The sequence below is a fragment of the Pan troglodytes genome, chromosome 21 (genome assembly GCF_028858775.2).
Source record: "Pan troglodytes isolate AG18354 chromosome 21, NHGRI_mPanTro3-v2.0_pri, whole genome shotgun sequence".
Classification (NCBI taxonomy): domain Eukaryota; kingdom Metazoa; phylum Chordata; class Mammalia; order Primates; family Hominidae; genus Pan; species Pan troglodytes.
Window position 1 is genome coordinate 15,233,918 of NC_072419.2, and position 19,375 is coordinate 15,253,292.

The 19,375-nt window shown below is 38.8% G+C and overlaps 1 protein-coding gene across 5 annotated transcripts in view; it reads left to right on the forward strand.

Moving 5' to 3' along the window:
• Positions 1-19,375, forward strand: part of PLCB1 (phospholipase C beta 1) — a 752,222-nt gene that overhangs the window by 555,813 nt on the left and 177,034 nt on the right. For all 5 annotated transcript variants that reach the window (XM_016937425.4, XM_016937426.4, XM_063803337.1 and 2 more), the window contains one exon: positions 8,843-9,000. In XM_016937425.4, coding sequence (XP_016792914.1) covers positions 8,843-9,000 — 158 coding nt within the window. The remainder of the gene's footprint in view (positions 1-8,842; positions 9,001-19,375) is intronic.

A 19,375-nucleotide genomic window follows, 5' to 3' on the forward strand; every position in this document is an offset into this window, starting at 1 on the left:
ATCAGGTAGTGTGATGCCTCCAGATTTGTTCTTTTTGCTTAGTCTTGCTTTGGCTATGTGGGCTCTTTTTTGGTTCCATATGAATTTTAGAATTGTTTTTTATAACTCTGTGAAGAATGATGGTGGTATTTTGATGGAGATTGCATTGAATTTGTAGATTGCTTTTGGCAGTATGGCCATTCTCACAATATTGATTCTACCCATCCATGAGCATGGGATGTGTTTTCATTTGTTTGTGTCATCTATGATTTATTTCAGCAGTGTTTTGTAGTTTTCCTTGTAGAAGCTTTTTGACTCCTTTTTTAGGTATATTCCTAAGTTTTTTTTTTTTTGCAGCTATTGTAAAAGGGTTGAGTTCTTGATTTGATTATCTGCTTGGTCACTGTTGGTATATAAAAGAGCTACTGATTTGCATATATTAATCTTGTATCTGAAAACTTTGCTGAATTCTTTTATCTGTTCTAGGAGCTTTCTAGAGGAGTCCTTAGGATTTTCAGGGTAAACAATCATATCGTCAGCAGTCAGGGACAGTTTGACTTCCTCTTCACTGATTTGGATGCCCTTTATTTCTTTCTCTTGTCTGATTGCTCTGGCCAAGACTTCCAGTACTATGATGAAGAAGGGTGGTGTTTTGTTCCCGTTCTCAGGAAGAATGCTTTCAGCTTTTCCCCATTCAGTATTAAGTTGGCTGTGGGTTTGTCATAGGTGGCTTTTAATTCATTAAGGTATGTCCCTTGTATGCCAATTTTGCTGAGCTGTGCTCTCTTTAGTAATCTTGATACCTAACAGATTATACATACTAACTCATTTGCTTTACTGAAAGCCTTATAATAGTATTAAGAAAATTTTCAATATTAATACAAATAATAAAACTACAAAATGTAGTTCAAATTTGTGTATGCAGTTTTTAAATTACATTTCACTAAAAATTTACAATCAAATTAATTTCTTCTAAATTAATTTCTTCTAAAGTCATTCATATGCCCTTCCTATGTATAACTTGGTAAACACAGATGTGGTAAAAAATTTGGCTCCATTGTGTCAGGTTAGTTTAAATTTGAGGGTGTTGGCATATTAACAGCTAATCAGACTAAAAAGATGATGTGATACTTTCAGCTATTAGGAAAGAAAAGGCTTTGCCTTTTTTATGAGGAAAGAACTCTAATAGCTGTCTCCAAATTTCTGTACAATGGTTTTGTATCAACACCATCTGATTCATATACCTCGTTTCTGGTCAATTATCTCTTCAATTATTTAATTTCTAGTACTGTTAGAATCCACATATTTTCAAATACTCAGTTTTTAAAACTATATTAACTATGTTAAATTGTATTCTCATCTAAGGGGTTTTGTTTTTGCTGTTGTTTTTTTTATCTTGCTCCCTTTTCTGAGCTCTGTATTATTATACCAAGGTTTGCATTAGATAAATCTGTAACCACCCAACTGGGTTCTTCTTGCCTGCTGCCTAGAAAAAGCCAATACACTGAGAACAGCAGGTGTTACAGCAGAGAAAGTTTACTTATTGCAAGGCAGCGGAGCAGAAGGATGGGACATATTTCTCAAATCAGTCTCTCTGATAATTCAGAAGCTAGGATTTTTCAAGGATAGTTAGGCAGGAGGGGGTTGGGAAGTGGTTAGGGAATGGGGAATGCTGATTGGTGGGTCAGGAAAGAAATGACATGGGAGTCAAAGCTGTCTTCTTGGACTGAGACAGTCCCTGGGAGAAGTTAAGTCTGTTTCTTGGCATGGGTCACAGGATGGGTGGCAGTAGTTGGTCCATGAGAATTCAAGGCCTGAAAAATACCTTAAACACCAGTCTTAGGTTTTATAATAGTGATGTTATATATAGGAGCAATTAAGGAGGTTACGAATCTTGTGACTTCAGTCCTAAACCATAATTCCAACCTTGTGGTTAATTTGTTAGTCTTACAAAAGTTGTTTTGGTCCCCAGGAAAGGAGGGGATTAGTTTTGGAAAGGGACTGTTATCATCTTTGTTTTAAAATCAAACTGTATACTAATTTCCTCCCATAGTTATCTTGGCCTGTACTCAGGAATGAGCAAGGACAGTTAGTTTGTGAGGTTAGAAGCAAGATGGAGTCAGCTATGTCAGATTTCTCTCACTGTCATGATTTTTGCAAAGGCAGTCAAATCTACATCCTCACAGTATTACCTTGCCCCAGTACCAGCCATTTATTTTCCTGCAAGGAAATAAGGAGAATTCCATATAATTAGAAAAAAAACTATATAAAAATATAAATACAGGCTCTTGAAGTTTTGCCTGAAATGCTGTTTTGACTCATGGGTCAAAATTTGGTTTTACTTCACATATTATTGGTAGAATCATTGTTTTAATTACAGATGAAACTAATGTAGAAGTCCTGTTTCTCAGAAGCCTTTGGATAAACTCAAATTTCTATGATATAAACATTCAAGCTACCCCAAATCAATTAAGAATGTTATAAGATAAAAATATAACCAATGCCTAATCCAATTGAATCCTATTAAATTTTTAAATCAATATCTAGAAAATAATCTAGTTTTTATACTTTACAGCAATTTTCAGAACAAGTAAAAACTGTATTTATAGAAACATTATTTCATATAAAGAGTGGTGGAAAAAAGAAAGTTTTCCTATTTAAATGAGTTTAAGAAATGCTAGGTGCAAAGGAAGGTTAGCACCTACCGTAATGTGTTTTGAATATAAAATAAAAGGATCAGAGTCTCACAGTCATTAACTCTTCATCCTCCTTGTCACCACCCAACTTATTTTCTTGGAGCATTTAAGGACTAATATTCCTGAAAAATGCTATCTAAATCCAAATAGGAAGAATTTCAATATTCAGGATATTTTCTTTGAGCATCCAAAGGGACTGTAAAAATTAAATATACAGAATGAAACCAATCAGTTTAGCAATGCATTATTATTATGTCTATTTCTCTGCTCATTATTGCCCCTTTGTTGAATATCAAGATGCCCAGAAGTAAAAATAAATTGTATCATTGAGAGAAACAGATGCACCGAATGAGTGGTTTTTAATTATCATGGTCACTTTTTGGATTTGGGTTGATTTTGGCAGTACCCTCAGTACTGATTATGTTTTAAATTATTGCTTTTCCTTGAGGAATCCGCCCTTATGACTCAAGAAAAAGAAATCTTCCTAGGAAGAAACACTATGCAGTAAATACAACCTATACTTGTGCACCTCTTCATAAACTTTCCCATACTCCCAACTATTTGGGAGATAATGGCTTCAGAAACACTGGAAAGGCAAAGCAATCTATCTCCGGACAGCTAATATCTTCATTCAGATAAGAAAGAAACCATTAGATTTGAGGGTTTTGCTATCCCCAATAATCTGATGAATTAAATTATCTGACTGAATGTTTCTGATAATTATTCAACTCCTCTCCTCATGTATAAGTTCTTGGCTGAAGAAAAGTTCTAAAAATGATTTAAGACCTAGCTGTACCCTTGCCAGTCATCTGCTACAAACCCAGACTTTGAGCACCCCTCCTCTCTTTCCCATCTCTCCCACTCATTTAGCCCTTAGCATATGCAACGTTTTATCATTTGTTTTTGCTTTAGAGCACACACAGACCTAAAAAGTCAGGTGGTAGAATGAAAAGAAGATGAGCTTAGGAAATAAACAGGGCCCAGTTTAAAATGGCCTTTAAGTAAATGACATACTTAACTCATTTGAGCCTTGGTTTGTTTGTAAAATGGAGATAAATTAAAACAGCCAGGGTTCTTGTGGCTGAAAGTAATAGGATGCTCTTATTTAATGGCTTAAAGATTTAAGCAGTGTATTACCTCACACAGCAAGGCACCCAAGAGCAGAGTGGTTGAGGATTGGTTAAATCAGGAATTCATTAATATCATGGAAGACCCAGGTGGTTTCTGTCTTTTTGGTCTCCTTATGGTTTCAAGATGACTGTGTACCCTAAGCATTACCTCCCTATGAACCAAGATCCACAAAGGACATGGCGAAAGTTCTTGCGACCCTTCTAAGAGTGAAGAAAATGTTCCTAGAGGTTCCCTGACAGCCCCCCACCTCCGTCCCCTCAATCTGGTAGTCATTCTTTATGCCATGTTATATATAGCTCAGAGTCACACCACACAGCAATGCCCACAGTAATTGCTAACATGGGCCATAGAACTACCATGACTGACTGAGAAGAATCAAGATTTACCCCAAGGCTGCAGAGAAGACCCTGAAGCGTATCAGAACCTAGATAAAATATTTTACTGGCAAGGAAAAAGAGAAAGAAGAGACAGAAAGAGCAACCAGAAGTGTAAGAATGGGAAGAAATTTATGTTTGCCTCCCTACCTGGATGGTAAGGGTAAAGGAATATGTCTCATATCACTTTCATATCCCCAGTAACCAGTATTTTGCCTCCCACAGAAAATGTTTTGGGGAATATGTACAAACACATAATGGTGAAGCTCCTATAATCAGTAAAGTATATACTTGAAGTCATTTTCTTAAGAGTGGAAATGACTTTAGGCTCTTACATAGACACTTTGTCTCCTAAGCCATCTCATGGCAACTGCTCTGTGTTCAAGAGAGCACCATGGTTTCACTGGGGCAGCAGGCAGATACCACGTAATTGAGAAATCAGATCAAACAGATGCATCTAGAGAGGGTCAAGACAAATAATACATTCTCTGCATTGTGGACAGTTTCCTCAAGTGTAGCCATGAGATTATATGCCCTGAATGGCTGTCATAGCATTGAAAGCAAGGAAATGTAGTCCTCATCTCCATCTGTTGAAGGGGACAATGACTATTGAAGAAGGCCACTGAATTAACAAATATAACACATTCTGGAACCTTCTTACCCTGGAGGTTGAAGGGAAGACATTAATGATAAATATGAAAACAGGCAATTAATCATCAGCAACTGCAAGATGAGAAATTCTTCAGAAGTTTGTGTTAATGGAGGGATTGCTATTTTCGATCTTCTGGTTTTTTCTATCCCTGGATGCCTTGGGTAATCTGAGACAAAGCTCAAGGGAATGTAACCAACCACCCAAAATGAATGCAGTCAAATGAGAAGTTGCAGAGCTGTGACTTGGGGCAGTATTATGAATTACTCTGAGAAGGAGCTTCAGCTCCCAAGTTCAATCATGGGCTTGGAATGTATTCCAGAGGGTGTTCAGAGCCAGGGAGAGATGATGTCAAATACTAGTTTCAGAAATACCAAGGGTTGAATGACTCATGACCTATCACTAATCTCAACCTTCAGCGATCCGCTAGCCCCAGAAGCTATATTTATTCAATATATTCAAATGGAAATATAATGGGTAGATGAGATGTAATAATGAGTTAAGAATTTTAGGGAACAAAAATAAATCAGCTTTGAGGCTTAAGGCAGAAAAGAGAGTAACAGAGAATATGAATACATGTGTTTGAAAAATATTTCCATAAATGAAGTAAAACATACAGGGAACCTAATATGCATTCCAAGGAATAGGATAATTATGGATAAATGTGGGTTTTCTCAAAGTATGCTTTCTTTGGGAGGGTTCCATTTCTAATAAAAAGTATTCATTTTAAGAATGAACAATGAGTTTACCTTGGAGGGATTCTGTTGGTCTTAGGTGGACAATAAACTCTTTCTCTTTTTTATTCTTCAGTTTTTTTCCCCACATTCCTTTGCATCTCCCAAACCCAACCTCGTGCCTTACCATGGTTTTCAAAACATTAACTGATCAACATTCAAAAAATACATCAAATTCCTTCTCATTGTTCTTTGATTAAAAATATTCACAAGAAAATCTAAGGAAATGTTTCTCAAAACTTTGAACCTCTTATTACAGAATGCTCTAGTGTCTGTTAGGTATTTATCTACTTTGATACACTGTTAAATCTGATTAAATTCTTCACACTATCATTACTAAAGTTAGTAACATTCAACTAGTATTAATGAAATTGATTCAGAAATTGTACAATATGTAATTGTGTTGATATAGTCAGTGATGTGCTTAAACAATTCTCTATACAGTACACACAAAAATCTGCTCTATTCTTTAATACCGGTGCAATTTTCTGCAGGAGCAAGCATTTTAAATTAAATAACCTGATAATATTTGAATTATTCACTTCCTTTAGCTATAGTAGCTCCTCTTTAAGTTTAGAAATAACATATAAATGTTTGTCTTTTCCCCTTTACTCCCACTGTCCCCTTGTCCCTAATGCAGAAAAGACCTTTGTAAATCTTTGCCATGACAATGAACTTTGAAAAGGCAATTAGGAATGGCAATTTGATTATCCAGCATCAGGAAGTTTCTAGATCATTTTGTCAGCATTTCTGCTTTTCCAAATGCATCTTTGTGTTGAAAACATCCCATTTTTCCAGTAGAGAAAAGTTATTATGCAGACCCACTTAATCAGCCTTTCAGTGCATTTACCAGGGCTCCATAGAACTCAAAAATGTCATCCTTTTGTTATGCTGGTGGTTGAGTATTATGACATGCATATAAAAATAAAATTAAGCTGGTAGGCTTAATCCCATTTTCTTTGTCCTGTGTGTCTCCACAGGGCACATCTTGTCCATGTCAAAGTCATTTTAACAGTTTGCATCAATATGCCATCTTTTAAGTGGCTATTTTAAAAAATGATGGTAGGCCAAGTGTGGTGGTTTATACCTGTAATCTCAGCACTTCCTGAGGCAGAGGCAGGAGGATCGGTTGAGCCCAGGAGTTTGAGACCAACCTGGGCAACATAAGGAGACTCTGTCTCTAAACAAAATACAAAAATTAGTTGAGCATGCTCGTGCACATCTGTGGTCCCAGTTACTTAGGAGGCTTAGGAAGGAGGATGACTTGAGCCTAGGGGGTTGAAGCTTCAGTGAGCTATGATCACACCACTGCACTCTAGCCTCGGTGACAGAGTGAGATCCCATTTCAAAGAAGAACTTTTTAAAAAATGATTGGGGCTTATAGAATATAAATCAAAGAAAATATTTAATAGGGAAAACCAAAGACTTCAATTTGTGTGTTGCTAATGGGCCTTTGCAAGAGCTATTTATTATTACTCTTTCAAAAATAGTTTATCCTGAAATTAGTGACTTCCACTGACTTAAGTAAAATGGGAGCTTTTGGCTTCCATGCCCTGTGTATTATAATCAAGGCCCTCAGACCTTTCAGGTGCCTTCATTATAACAATTCTCATCACTTTAGTAGGGTATGTTAGTTCTATTCACAGAAGTCCCATTCTGGTAAAGTTTATCTTTTTCTTCCATTGCTTGTGTTTTTGGTGTTGTATCTACAAAACCATTGCTGAATCAAGGTCACAAAAATTTACTGCTGTGTTTTCTTCTAAAGGTTTTGTAGTTTTAGCTCTTATATTTGTACACTTGATCCAATTTGAGTTTAGTTCTCTATGGTATGAGGTAAGGATCCAAGTTCTTCTTTTTTTATTTTTATGTGACTATCCAGTTGTCCCAACACTATTGAAAAGATGGTTCTTTCTGCACTTAATTGTCTTGGCAATTGTTGAAAGCCAGTTGACCATAAATTGAGGGTTTATTTTGGAAATCTCAATTCTATTTCCATTAATCTATATGTCTGTCTTTATGCCAGTACCACATGGTCTTGATTACTGTAGCTTTGTTTTAAGTTTTGAGAAGTGTGATTCCTCCATCTTTGTTCTTATTTTTCAAGATTGCTTTTGGCTGTTTCAGGTTCCTTAACATTTCTATATGAACTTTGGATCAGTTTGCCAATTTTTTCCAAAAAATCCTGGTGAGATTTTGATAAGAATTGAATCTTTAGGCCAATGGTGGGGAGTAGTGTCATCTTAGCAATACCAAGTCTTCTGCTCCATGAACATGAGATGTATTTCCATTTATTTGGGTCTTCTTTAGTTTCTTTCAACAACATTTTGTAATTATTAGAGAATAAGTTTTGCGATCCTTTGTTTAATTTAAATTTATTTATTTATTTATTTATTTGTTTATTTTTGAGACAGAGTCTCACTCTGTTGCCCAGGCTGGAGTGCAATGGCACCATCTCGGCTCACTGCAAGCTCCGCCTCCCGGGTTCACACCATTCTCCTGCCTCAGCCTCCTGAGTAGCTGGGACTACAGGCGCCTGCCACCACACCCGGCTAATTTTTTGTGTTTTTAGCAGAGATGGGGTTTCACCATGTTAGCCAGGATGGTCTCGATCTCCTGACCTCGTGATCCGCCCGCCTCAGCCTCCAAAAATGCTGGGATTACAGGCGTGAGCCACCGTGCCCGGCCTTAAATTTATTTTTTTTTTAAAGAGCACTTTTAAAAACAGAATGTTTAGCTTTTCTCAGCATTTGTGCCTTTGGCAAACATGTCAGAGGCAGCTGACTTATATAATAGAACAGTCTTCCAACAATAAATTCTCATCAGGAGGCAGTCAGAATTAAAAGAGTGAGTTTTGATGCTATAATCCTGGATCTTCTACTTCCTAGCATTGGAAACTTGGGCAACTGAACTCTGTGCCATTTTATTATGTGAAATGGGTATTTTTTTATTAAATAGTTATGCCACAGAGATTTTTTGTGAAGATTAAATGTTTAGTATATATACAGTCCAAAAACCTGTAATTGGCACATGGTAAATAGTCAATAAACATGCATCGTTGTTATTGTTTCAATGCCCTATCTTTCCCCAAAGCACTACTACAGATTCTATTTGAAATTGAGCCATTACCTTCTGGTATGTTGAGGCAGAAGAAAGGCAAAGAATAACTGCTCCAGCTCTTAGACTCTTTGTTTTCCCGTTATTGAGGAGCCTTTCTAAGAAAGCACCACGGTCTTCCTTGCTTCATGGGAATCTGGGCTTTGTTTTGTTGGTGTTTTATAGCTGGCCAACTGGCTGGAAACTCCTCTGTTGAGATGTATCGCCAAGTGCTCCTGTCTGGTTGTCGCTGTGTGGAGCTGGACTGCTGGAAGGGACGGACTGCAGAAGAGGAACCTGTCATTACCCATGGCTTCACCATGACAACTGAAATATCTTTCAAGGTAGAGTATATGAATGTTACTAAGAGAGGCAGCTGGAGACACCTGATTCCTTTTGGTTAAAGCCTCCTAAGGTAGAAAGTCCCAGTGGTCACAATTAAGTCCAAAGGCTGTTAATCATCTTTGCAATTTCAGAGGCTAAAATTTGGCTGTTTATTCATGAATAATTGGCATCAGGTGAATTAATTCATGCTAACCAAATTCTAAGGAAACTGTCTTGTGAAAGGAAATATCAATGTATTTGTCTTGTCCTCTTTAGCACTCTTACTCCTAATTTCTTGCATTTTATTTTTGTGAATATACATAAAGAATACAGACAACTTATTTCTATGCTTTAACTAATGGCTATAAAGTATGCATCCATGTAACTACCATCTAAATCGAGAAATAGGAACTTGGGGAGTACCTGAAACACTTCCATGTATCCATTCCCATCAGAATGACCTGCTTACCCTCGGAGGTGACTACCATCCTGACTATTACAGTGGTCCCTACTTTGCGCTTCTTTAGAGCACAAAGTACAAATTTATATGCAGCCCTAAATGATGTAGCTTCACCAATTTTTTTCACTTGTAAATTGATTCACACTATAGTATACATTATTTTATGACTTGCTTTTTTCACTCCACATTGTTTAGAAGGTTCATTAATATTGTTTCAGATAACTCTAGATTTTTTGGCTTTCTTTATCATGATGATAGTATTAATTATTACTGTTAATTATTGTATAAGATTCCATTCTGTGATGCTAGCTTTTGGAATGTTGATGTCTATCAGTCAAAGACCCCTAGGAACATACCTATGGTCAAGTTGGGTTTGTTTGCTCATACAACAAAGGAGAACACATGTTGTAGGGAGCTGGGGTGTCTCAGTAAAAGTTTATTACAGAGGACTTACAGGACGTGGGCTTAAAGTAGGTGATTTGGGGGACGGTTCAAAAGAGAAGGGTTTTGCAATGGATTGGGTGCTGTCAGGAGGCACAAACAATCCTATGAGAGGGTATCTTAGTAAATCCTATCTAGGAAGCAGGACTAAAGCTGTTACTGATAAAGATGCATCAGCCATTCTTGTTAGTGAGAAATGAGGTGCATTTGGTCTCTCTCTTTTTCCACCTTTAGCTCTATTTTGCACCACAAGGGGCCACACATTCATGTGTATGGACACCCAAGCCCAAATATCTAAAGTCTGTCCACATGTCCTGCAAAGAGCCTTCCCTGGGGGGTTGGGGCCATTGGAGTAGGGGAAATCTGGGGTCCTAGGTACTTGGAGAGTGACTGGAGAAAGAAGCTGTGGGCTTCAGGGAACATGTTCTCTCGGCTGACTCCGGCTTTTTCACCCCTTTAAACGGAATCAGAAGAGAAGGGCCAGAGGACAACCTCTCGCACTAGGTCCCAAGGCATAAGCCCTGTTGCCTGGGATACCGGGGTCTCAGGGAAATGTCACTAACTCTTATCTGAAGCAACCAAGGAAACAGAGTCCAAGTATGTAAGTAATTAAGGTGAGTGGAGACAAGGCCATTGAACATGGGAGATCAGAGTACTGAGAAGCAAGAATATGGGATGAATTCAATGTTAATATCACCAAGGTTAGTGACGAAGCTTTGGATGAAGAAACTGTGAGCCACTTGCCAACTCTTTTCTGAATAAGAGTGGCTCATTAGATGGCAGAAGTGAAGAAGAGGTAAAAACTCTTTTGGCTGCCTCATGGGAACTAGGATTTTTTTTTAAAGAAGGTTGAAAGGTAGTGTTTTAGAAGTAGCAGTGAGAGCAAAAAGATCCCAAACCCCAGCTTCTTAATGTGAAACACTTGAGATGTGAGAAAATAAACAGTGATCACTGAAGAAAGCAGATAACAAGAAGCAAGATTTTCAAGGGACAGCCAAGTTTCTGTTTAGACAAAAGGATTTTTCTGATTGAAGTTGCTGTATTAGACAATAATAAAAATGTTTTCAGCAGTAATATCATTCACACCTAAAAATATGTGTATTATGTTGTGCCTAAGGAATACGACTTTTCATTTATTCAACTTAGCCTGCAATGCAATAATTAGAGCAAATAGCACCCTTCACTTAAATTTTACAACAAAGTTTAATATGGGGTTGACATTAATTCTGATCAAAGTCTTTAAAAGCTGTGTCTATTCCTGAAATTGAGCATGATTATGACCCTTGCATTTTCTTAAGTGGAAAATCAATGTTTAATTCATTTCCATAGTCCCACTTCTTCCCTCTCAGACCTTGCTATGGTCCTTTGTCAACTACCTAAGATGCAGTCTAACAGTTGGGCTCTTTAAGAAAAAGTGGAGACAGGTTACCCCCATGTGGAGCCAGTGCAGCTTGGGCTCATCTGTCTGTTGATGGATGATGATGCTCCTGGAATGGCAGACAGCACGCCCTGATGGAGCTGAGAGCTGGTGGCACCACACACTGTCCATCCGCCAGGAAGACCTGCCCCACTCCCCAGGCCACTGCCCTGTCTACCCTCCAGAGACATTGTGAGAAGCAATTGTTATTTTCTTAATAATTTAAAATCCTCCAAGTTCTCTGAGTTCCTTGTGGGAGAATAAACACCAAGCACATCCTAAGGCATATTTATTTTATGTGGAGCATTTGCTTCTTGGCCTCTGCCTGCCATTGAGTCAACTTGGAGTGACTCTCCTTGTGCACTCGATCATACAAGTGGTTCTTCAATTACATCTGTAATCCCAGAGTCACGGGCTGATTGAACATCTCTTTCTGGGCTCTGGAAGCATGGCTTCTCAACCACGTCCACACACTTGCCAGTGGGTGAGAGGCTTAAAGACTAAAATCTAACCCAGAATGCTGCTTTCTCTCTCTGCCTGCTGGAGTTGGGAGTGGGGAGGTGACCAGGATGGCTAAAGACAGGAGTGAATTCATCATCCCAGTTGGTTTTTCCAGCTATTCCTCCTGCTAATGCACATAGCAGGATAGACAGTTCTGGCTGAGATGTGGGTAGGTGATAGTGGGTGAGGATGGATGTGGGGAGTGGAAATGCCAACCTATTTTGCAGGCTGATATACAGTAGCAAGGATGCTTTGCATCAGGACTGAGACTAGGAAAGACAAGTAAGTCTCCTAGCAAGTAAAATTTAAGGACGTCTTTGCTCTCAGGGCTGTGTAAGCACAGAGCTGGCCCTAGAGAGTGAGTGTCTCTTTAAATTTTGCACATAGTCTCCTCTCTTGCCTCGTCCTAGTCCCAACACTGCTTGCATGATTATCAGCATGCAGTCTGCTTTCCCTGAACCCAGCGTGTAAAGTGACTTTGTAATAAGAAAGAGTAAGAAGATAAACAGGGCACAAGGCACTACATAATCTGCAATCCCATTACCTTGTTTCTTACTGCTTTCCCCCTCACGCACTGGGCTCCAACAGTACTGACCTTGCTATTCATTGGCTGTGCCAGGCTGGTCCCACCTCACAGCCTTTGCACAGGCTCTTCCCTCTGCCTGGAATGGTATTCTCATAGGTATCTGCCTGGTTCTTCCCTTGCCTCCTTGAAGCCTTCCTCAAATGTCACCTTCTCAGTGAGGCCTCCTGGGACCCATCTATTTAATACTGTCACCAGCCACCACTCCCAATCCCCACACTACTGACGTAACCCCTGACACCCCCACTTTTTAGTAATGTATTTTCCTAAGGCACTTATCATATCACCTTCCAACAATCTGCCTAATTTGCTTAATTCCTATGTTCCTTGTTTATTGTCCCTTCTACTAACGCATAAGCTCCACAAAGACAGGGCTCTTTGTTCTGTTCCCTGATCTGTCCCAAGTTCTCTTCTTTGAGCAGAACCTGACATATAGTAGATGCTCAATAAATGTTTTTGAATGAATTTTCCCTTCCCAGAGCAAGTAGATCAAATACAGCATAACCTCCATTTTCAGTCTTTCTTGCCTCTGCTCATCAGATAAGTGAATTTGTCTTTCTCCATCCTACACATAATATGTTGGTAGAGGCAGGGAAAACATTCCCCCAACATTTGCCAGTTTCAGCTGCCCTGAACATTTGGGCCAGATATTCACAGTATAGTTAGACTATATTCTATAGCTACACTGCATAGTGCAGCAGCAAAATAAACTGATTGCAGAGTTCATTTTTATGTCACCCAGTGTATCTGCTTTCAGTATGTGTGACCTGGAAAGCTTTTGTGTGATAGATCCCAAAAGCAGGAGATCCTATTGGCATTTGCTCCCTGTTTACTGTATGGGTCAAAATAAAAAGTTACGTTCTGGGAAAGGAGACATTCAGCTTCTTTATGAAGGGCTTTTTGTTTTGTAGTCTGGCTTTATTATTTATCCCATATATCTGTTTCAATGCCTCATCACCTTAGCCTTCCTGGTAGCCATGACATAGCAATTCACCACTTAGTTTTCATTCTCTCTTCTCCCACCCAATATCCTTTCTCCTTACGCTTGACACCACCTACCCACCTCCTTCCCAGGGTGGTTTTTCTCCCTTTAGGCAGCTTCCTTTTAACCAGCAATTATATAAGATGGAAAAATGGATAATGTAATAAAATATATGAGGAAAACATATTAAATTAGAGTAGGTTAAATCCAGCGTTTCTGAAAATAAAGTGTCATTCATTCCCTGAGAAAAACAATAATTTAGGATGCAGTTTTACTGCTACCTAAATGCACATATAAAATGGATATCCAAATACACCCTACTGTTGTCTGTCGAGGATAAAGGATTTCAAGGCCAGTTTGTCTCACTGGAGTTTAGTAATTGAACCATATGGCTTATAGATTATTGAATCTAGTGTTACAAGTCTCTGAAAAACAATTTTGGCTTGATAAAGAGCAATGGAGCATTACCGTACTTTCACATCCAATGTCCACCAATTATAGCAAGTATGAAAGAATGTAACTTAAAAGCTATAACTGGTTTTCTCATCCTAACTGATCACGCACACCATACAAAATATTTCAAAGGCACAAAAGCATGAAAGTTCTCCAGTGGAACTTCTAAAGTTTTCAGTTGCTCCGAACTAAAATTATTAGATGAAATTTAGTAATTTTTTTTGCTTTAATAATTGGAAAAGTTTTCCTAAGCTGCTAGCTAAAGTTATGGTAGAGATGGGGAGAGGTGGACAGAGAGAGGAGGGAGAAGGATGGGTGAGAAAGAGAGAAAGGTGAACACAGAAGGTAAGGATGCTACTCTGGAGATGACTGCCAGGGGTCCAGTACAAGCTCTTCCACTTAGTCACTGCAAGACCTTGGAGAAGCTTCCTTCCCAGTGCAAGTCTCCTTTGTTATCAGCAAACTGGAGATGATAATAGTGCTTACCTCCTAGGGTGGTTGTAAGTAAGCATTCAATAACCCTACTTAATACACAAATATTGCTTAAACTATGCATGGCATGCAGTGCCTACTCTATAAATGTTAGCTTTGGATGTTATCATTGAAATTCATAAAAGCCAAATGTTAGCTTTCTTTCTGTAAATATAATGGTTGTGTATTACATAGGCATGGACTTATTAAGCCAGAGTGAAGGTGGGGGGCTGAATTAAGTCATCTGTAAGGCTAACATGGTAGAAGGTGTGGGCATCCTCTACGCTCAACCCATGGCATCCACTTCACCTCCAGGAAGGTACCAGAAGCCCAAATTATAGTAAACTAAACACAGCCCAGGCCTTGGTTAGGGGCCCAGTAGGAGCAGAGAAGGGAACAGCAGATGAGCTTGGATGCTCTACTGCAAACATGAGTCCTTAGCCAAGCACACAAGATCAGAAGTACACAATGTCAGAGGCAGGACAAATGGAAAAGCAGGGGAAACAACACAGGAAGATCTAGGAACCCCAGTGGCCCAGCTGTAGTTCAGACCACACTAGCATCCCCACTGTGGGAAGAGAGAATGAAACCCAGGGAGCCAGGAAGATGGGGGGCATGGACTCCCTACAAGTCTAAGAGGCCCAGAGAAACACTCACATTTTATCAGCCAAAGAAAGATACGAGAGAGATTTGACCTGGAGCTAAATACCCACTTCCTAAATTAGAGGAGGGGAGGAGGGGTCTTACCCACCTTCAGATTTGACTCTCCTTGGCCGAAATACCAATGAGGTGAGCCTACAATCCACTTTCATTATTAAAGGCAGCTGGAGAAGTTCTCAAACAGACAATGAAGACAGCCATCATCAGAAAAGTTAGCAAAGATGGCCAGGCGCAGTGGCTCATGCCTATAATCCCAGCACTTTGGGAGGCTGAAGCAGGCAGATAACTTGAGGTCAGAAGTTCTAAACCAGCCTGGTCAACATGGCAAAACCCCATCTCTACTAAAAATACAAAAAATTGGCTGGGTGTGGTGGTACATGCCTGTAGTCCCAGCTGCCTGGGAGCTGAGGCACAAGAATCGCCCAAACCAAGGAGGCAGAGGTTACAGTGAGTCAAGATCATGCTACAGCACTCCAGCCTGGGCAACAGAGCAAGACTTCGTTTCAAAAAAAAAAAAAGAAAACAAAAGTTAGCAAAGACTAATTACACTTTTATTTACATGTGTATTTGAAGGACTTTTTTAATGTTTATTGGAAATTTCAGCCATGAAGTTGTTAACAAGTTAATCTGGCTATTAAGTATGAATCAACATTCAATCTTCTGTAATACAAAATTACATTTATCTTTGGTTACAATCAAGTTTTAAGCTTTGCTTAAGCCAATGATCAGACTAGTCCAAGGGTCAACAAACTATCTTCTGCAGGCCACATTTATCCTGTCATCTGCTTTTGTGAATTAAGCTTTATTGGGACACAGCCACATCCAATTGTTTACATATTATCTGTGGCTGCTTTGGGGCTATGCATTAGTCTGGACTGTCTCTATCTCTAGAGAGACAGAGTTATTAAAAGGAACTGGCTTATGTGGTTATGGAGGCTGAGAAATCCCAAGATCTGCAGTTGGCAAGCTGGAGACCCAGCTGACCTAATGGTACAATATCAGTCCCAATCCAAAGGCCTAAGAATAAGGAGAGCTAATGGTGTAAGCTGCAGTCCAAGTCCAAGTCTCAAGGTAGGAGAAGACCAATGTCCCAGCTCAAAAACAGTCAGGCAGAAACAGCAAATTCTCCTTTACTCTTTTTTTTTTTTTTTCCTATTCAGGCTTCCAGTGCCTTGAATGAGGCCCATCCACATTAGGGAGGGCAGGCTGCTTAACTCGGTCTACCAATTCAAATGTTAATCTCATCCAGAAACCCTTCACAGAGACACCCAGAAGAATGTTTAACCAAATATCTGGGCACCCCATGACCCAGTCAAGTTGACACATAAAATTAATCATCACGAGCTACAAAGGCAGAGTTGAACAGTTGCCATAGAAATAGAAACTATATGGCCAGCAAAGCCTAAAATACTACCTGGTCCTTTATGAAAAAATGTGTGCTGACCTCTGAGCTAGTCAATAGAAGAATAAATGGGAACACAACTAGATAAATTCTGTTTCTCTTCTGTCATATATTAGGAGTTCATTCATTCATTTGAAAGTATTTCCTGAGCATCTAGAATGTGCCTTAGCAGAACAGTGAAGAAAACAAGTTCTTACCTCAAGAAGTTTACACTGTCTAGTGAGGAAAGATAGATCAAAATAAACACAAAGATATGGTGCATAGAAACATGCCCTTTAAAGCAATCTAAATCAGTGGGCAAGGAAAAGAGAGAGCTGAATTATGCTGTCTGGATGGTAGAGGCAGGCCTTTGGTAAGGTGATGTTTAGGCACAGGTGCTGTACTTACTCCCAAATCAATGCAGTAAATCATGCTTTAATGTGAGTATTTTTGACTGAAGGAACAAAGTGCAAAGATGGTGAGATGAAAGCATGCTTGATGTATTCAAGGAAAAGCAACAAGATCAATGGACTGTATCCAGATGACAGAGAGGGAGAGGAAAAGGAGATGAATTTAAAGAAATGGCAGGTGCCAGATCAAATTAGGCTGTGTAGATTATGATAATGAATTTGGATTTCATTCCATGTGAAATGGGAGGTCATTGGAAAGTTTATAGAAAGGAGCGAAACTGTCTACTCATGTTTAGGAGCAATGACTCTGGCTATGGTGTGGAATACAGCGGCAAGTACTAGAAGCCAGGAAAGCAGTAAAAAGACTCTGTCAGTCAGCTTCTCCTAGGTTTTGCTGCAATAAGAAGAAACCCTAGGATCACAGTGATTTACAACCACAACGGTTTACTTCTCACTCAGGTTAGATGTCAGCTGTTGCTCTGATTGCTATTGTTTGGAATTCATGTTGAAAGAACAACCCACATCTATGATATCACTGGACTCATGGGAGTAGAGAAAGAGAAATGGCTGGACAACAACATGGTGGGTCTCCAAGACTCTACTCAGCAGCAGCACATGTCATTTTCACACACAGGCCCTTGGCCAAAATAAAACCACGGCCAAGCCTATGGTCAACAGAGTGTGTAGACAGAATCCTCCCAAAGGAAGGGGGAAGCAAATACGTGGGAATAGTGATAAAATCTACCACAGCAGTCACTGCAGTGGTTTTTGTATCAGGATGATAGCAGTAGAGGTGCTGACACTTGACTGTACTCGGGACCTATTTTGGACAAGATTGCTGATGAATTGAAAGGTGTGAGAGAAGGAGAGGAGGCGAGAATGGCTCTACTGTGTTTATCCTTTACCTGATACACTAGTGCCAAATTTATGAAATAAACAAAATCCAGCTCTTTTTTTCCACACTTAGCATCCACATCCTTGATGACCTCTATTCTCAGTTCTTTTGAGGGCTTTGCTCTTAGCTGGCTAAGATTATTAGCTGCATGGAAGTTACTACAATGGTTGGGTATTAATAAGCTCTAGAGTCAGACAAATCTTCCTGAGGTTTAATCTTGGATTCTCTTCTCTATGACTTAAGGTAAGTCAGTTAATATCTCTGCACCTTAGTTGAATCAAGAATATATAACCATCATGAGCTGAGTCCTTTGCCTTCTCTTGCTGCATCTTCCCAACAGATCTGTGAAGTGAGATTTATTGCACTTTATAGATTAGCAAACCAATACACAGAGGCATTAAGTGATTTTCCCAAGGTCACACAGCTTGTAAATCTCAGAGGCAAGGATTCAAAAGTCTGTTTGAATCCAAAGCCTATACTCAAATAAATCAAATATAGTATTTAAAATCTGGATGTTGCTTGCCTTTTATAGTGCTTGTTTTTTTTGACAGACTCAACTATCATAAAAGTTAAACTGATTATGTATGAAAGATAATCTGTGAGTTCATTTCTAAGAAACAGTAAAAGTGATTCTTCTCGCTCCATGCAGGCAAATCCTTCTTAGAGGATATATGCAAATGTAGTACAGAATTAGAAAGCCTTACTTATACTCTGGGGCCAGGGAAATAGCTTTCAGGAGTGGATATAAAGAACGCATATATTGAATGGGGAAGGTAGAGACGATAGCAGAAAAGGCTCAGGCATAAAGAATAGGAGTGGAAATCCCTATTTAAAAGGAGAATATGAAAAAAATAAATGTAACTAAAAACAAGTGTATGGGAATATGCAACCTCACTACTACTGAAAGTGATATAATTAAACAATAAATGAGACTGCACTTTACTACCAGTTAAATAAGAAAAACATTTTTAAGAATAATGCCCAAAACTGGTGAATATGCATTGAAATCTGGTCCTGCATGCATTACTCTGGGCAATCTAAAGTGAAAAGTAATTTGAAATACATGAGGGACTGTAAGAGTATTCATATTCTTAAATCAAGAATTCCCCTTCTGAGAATTCATTCCCAGAAAATCAATCAAGATATTAGGGAAAAAATGAAGATGTTCTCTGTAGAATTATTTGAATGACAACTCTGAAAATGTAGCTGTCCAACAGTTGGGGAATGGTTAAATCAATTTTAATACCTTTACTTTCTAGAATTTTGTACATATATTGAAACTTGTGACATATACATTTTAAAAAATGCAGATTGAAAATTGAAGTACTGATACATGTTACAACATGGATGAACTTTGAAACCATGCTAAGTGAAAGGTGGTCGGCACAAACAACCATATATTGTATGGTTACATTTATATGAAATAATTAGAATAGGCAAATCTATGAGGACATAAAGTGATGAATGATTGCCTGGGACTAGGTGTGTGGGGTGGGGTGCAGGAATGAGGAGTGACTGCTAGTGGGTACATGGTTTCTTTTTGAGGCGATAAAAATGTTCTAACTTATATTGGGATGGTGCTCGCATGACTCTCTGAATATACTAAAAACCATTGAACTGTACACTTTCAATGGGCAGATTATATCTCAAAAAAGTCACATCGCAATAACAAAGCTTTTTAAAAATACAAGTTGAGTATATACTGTAATTAAAACTAAGCTACATAAATACATGAGAGACA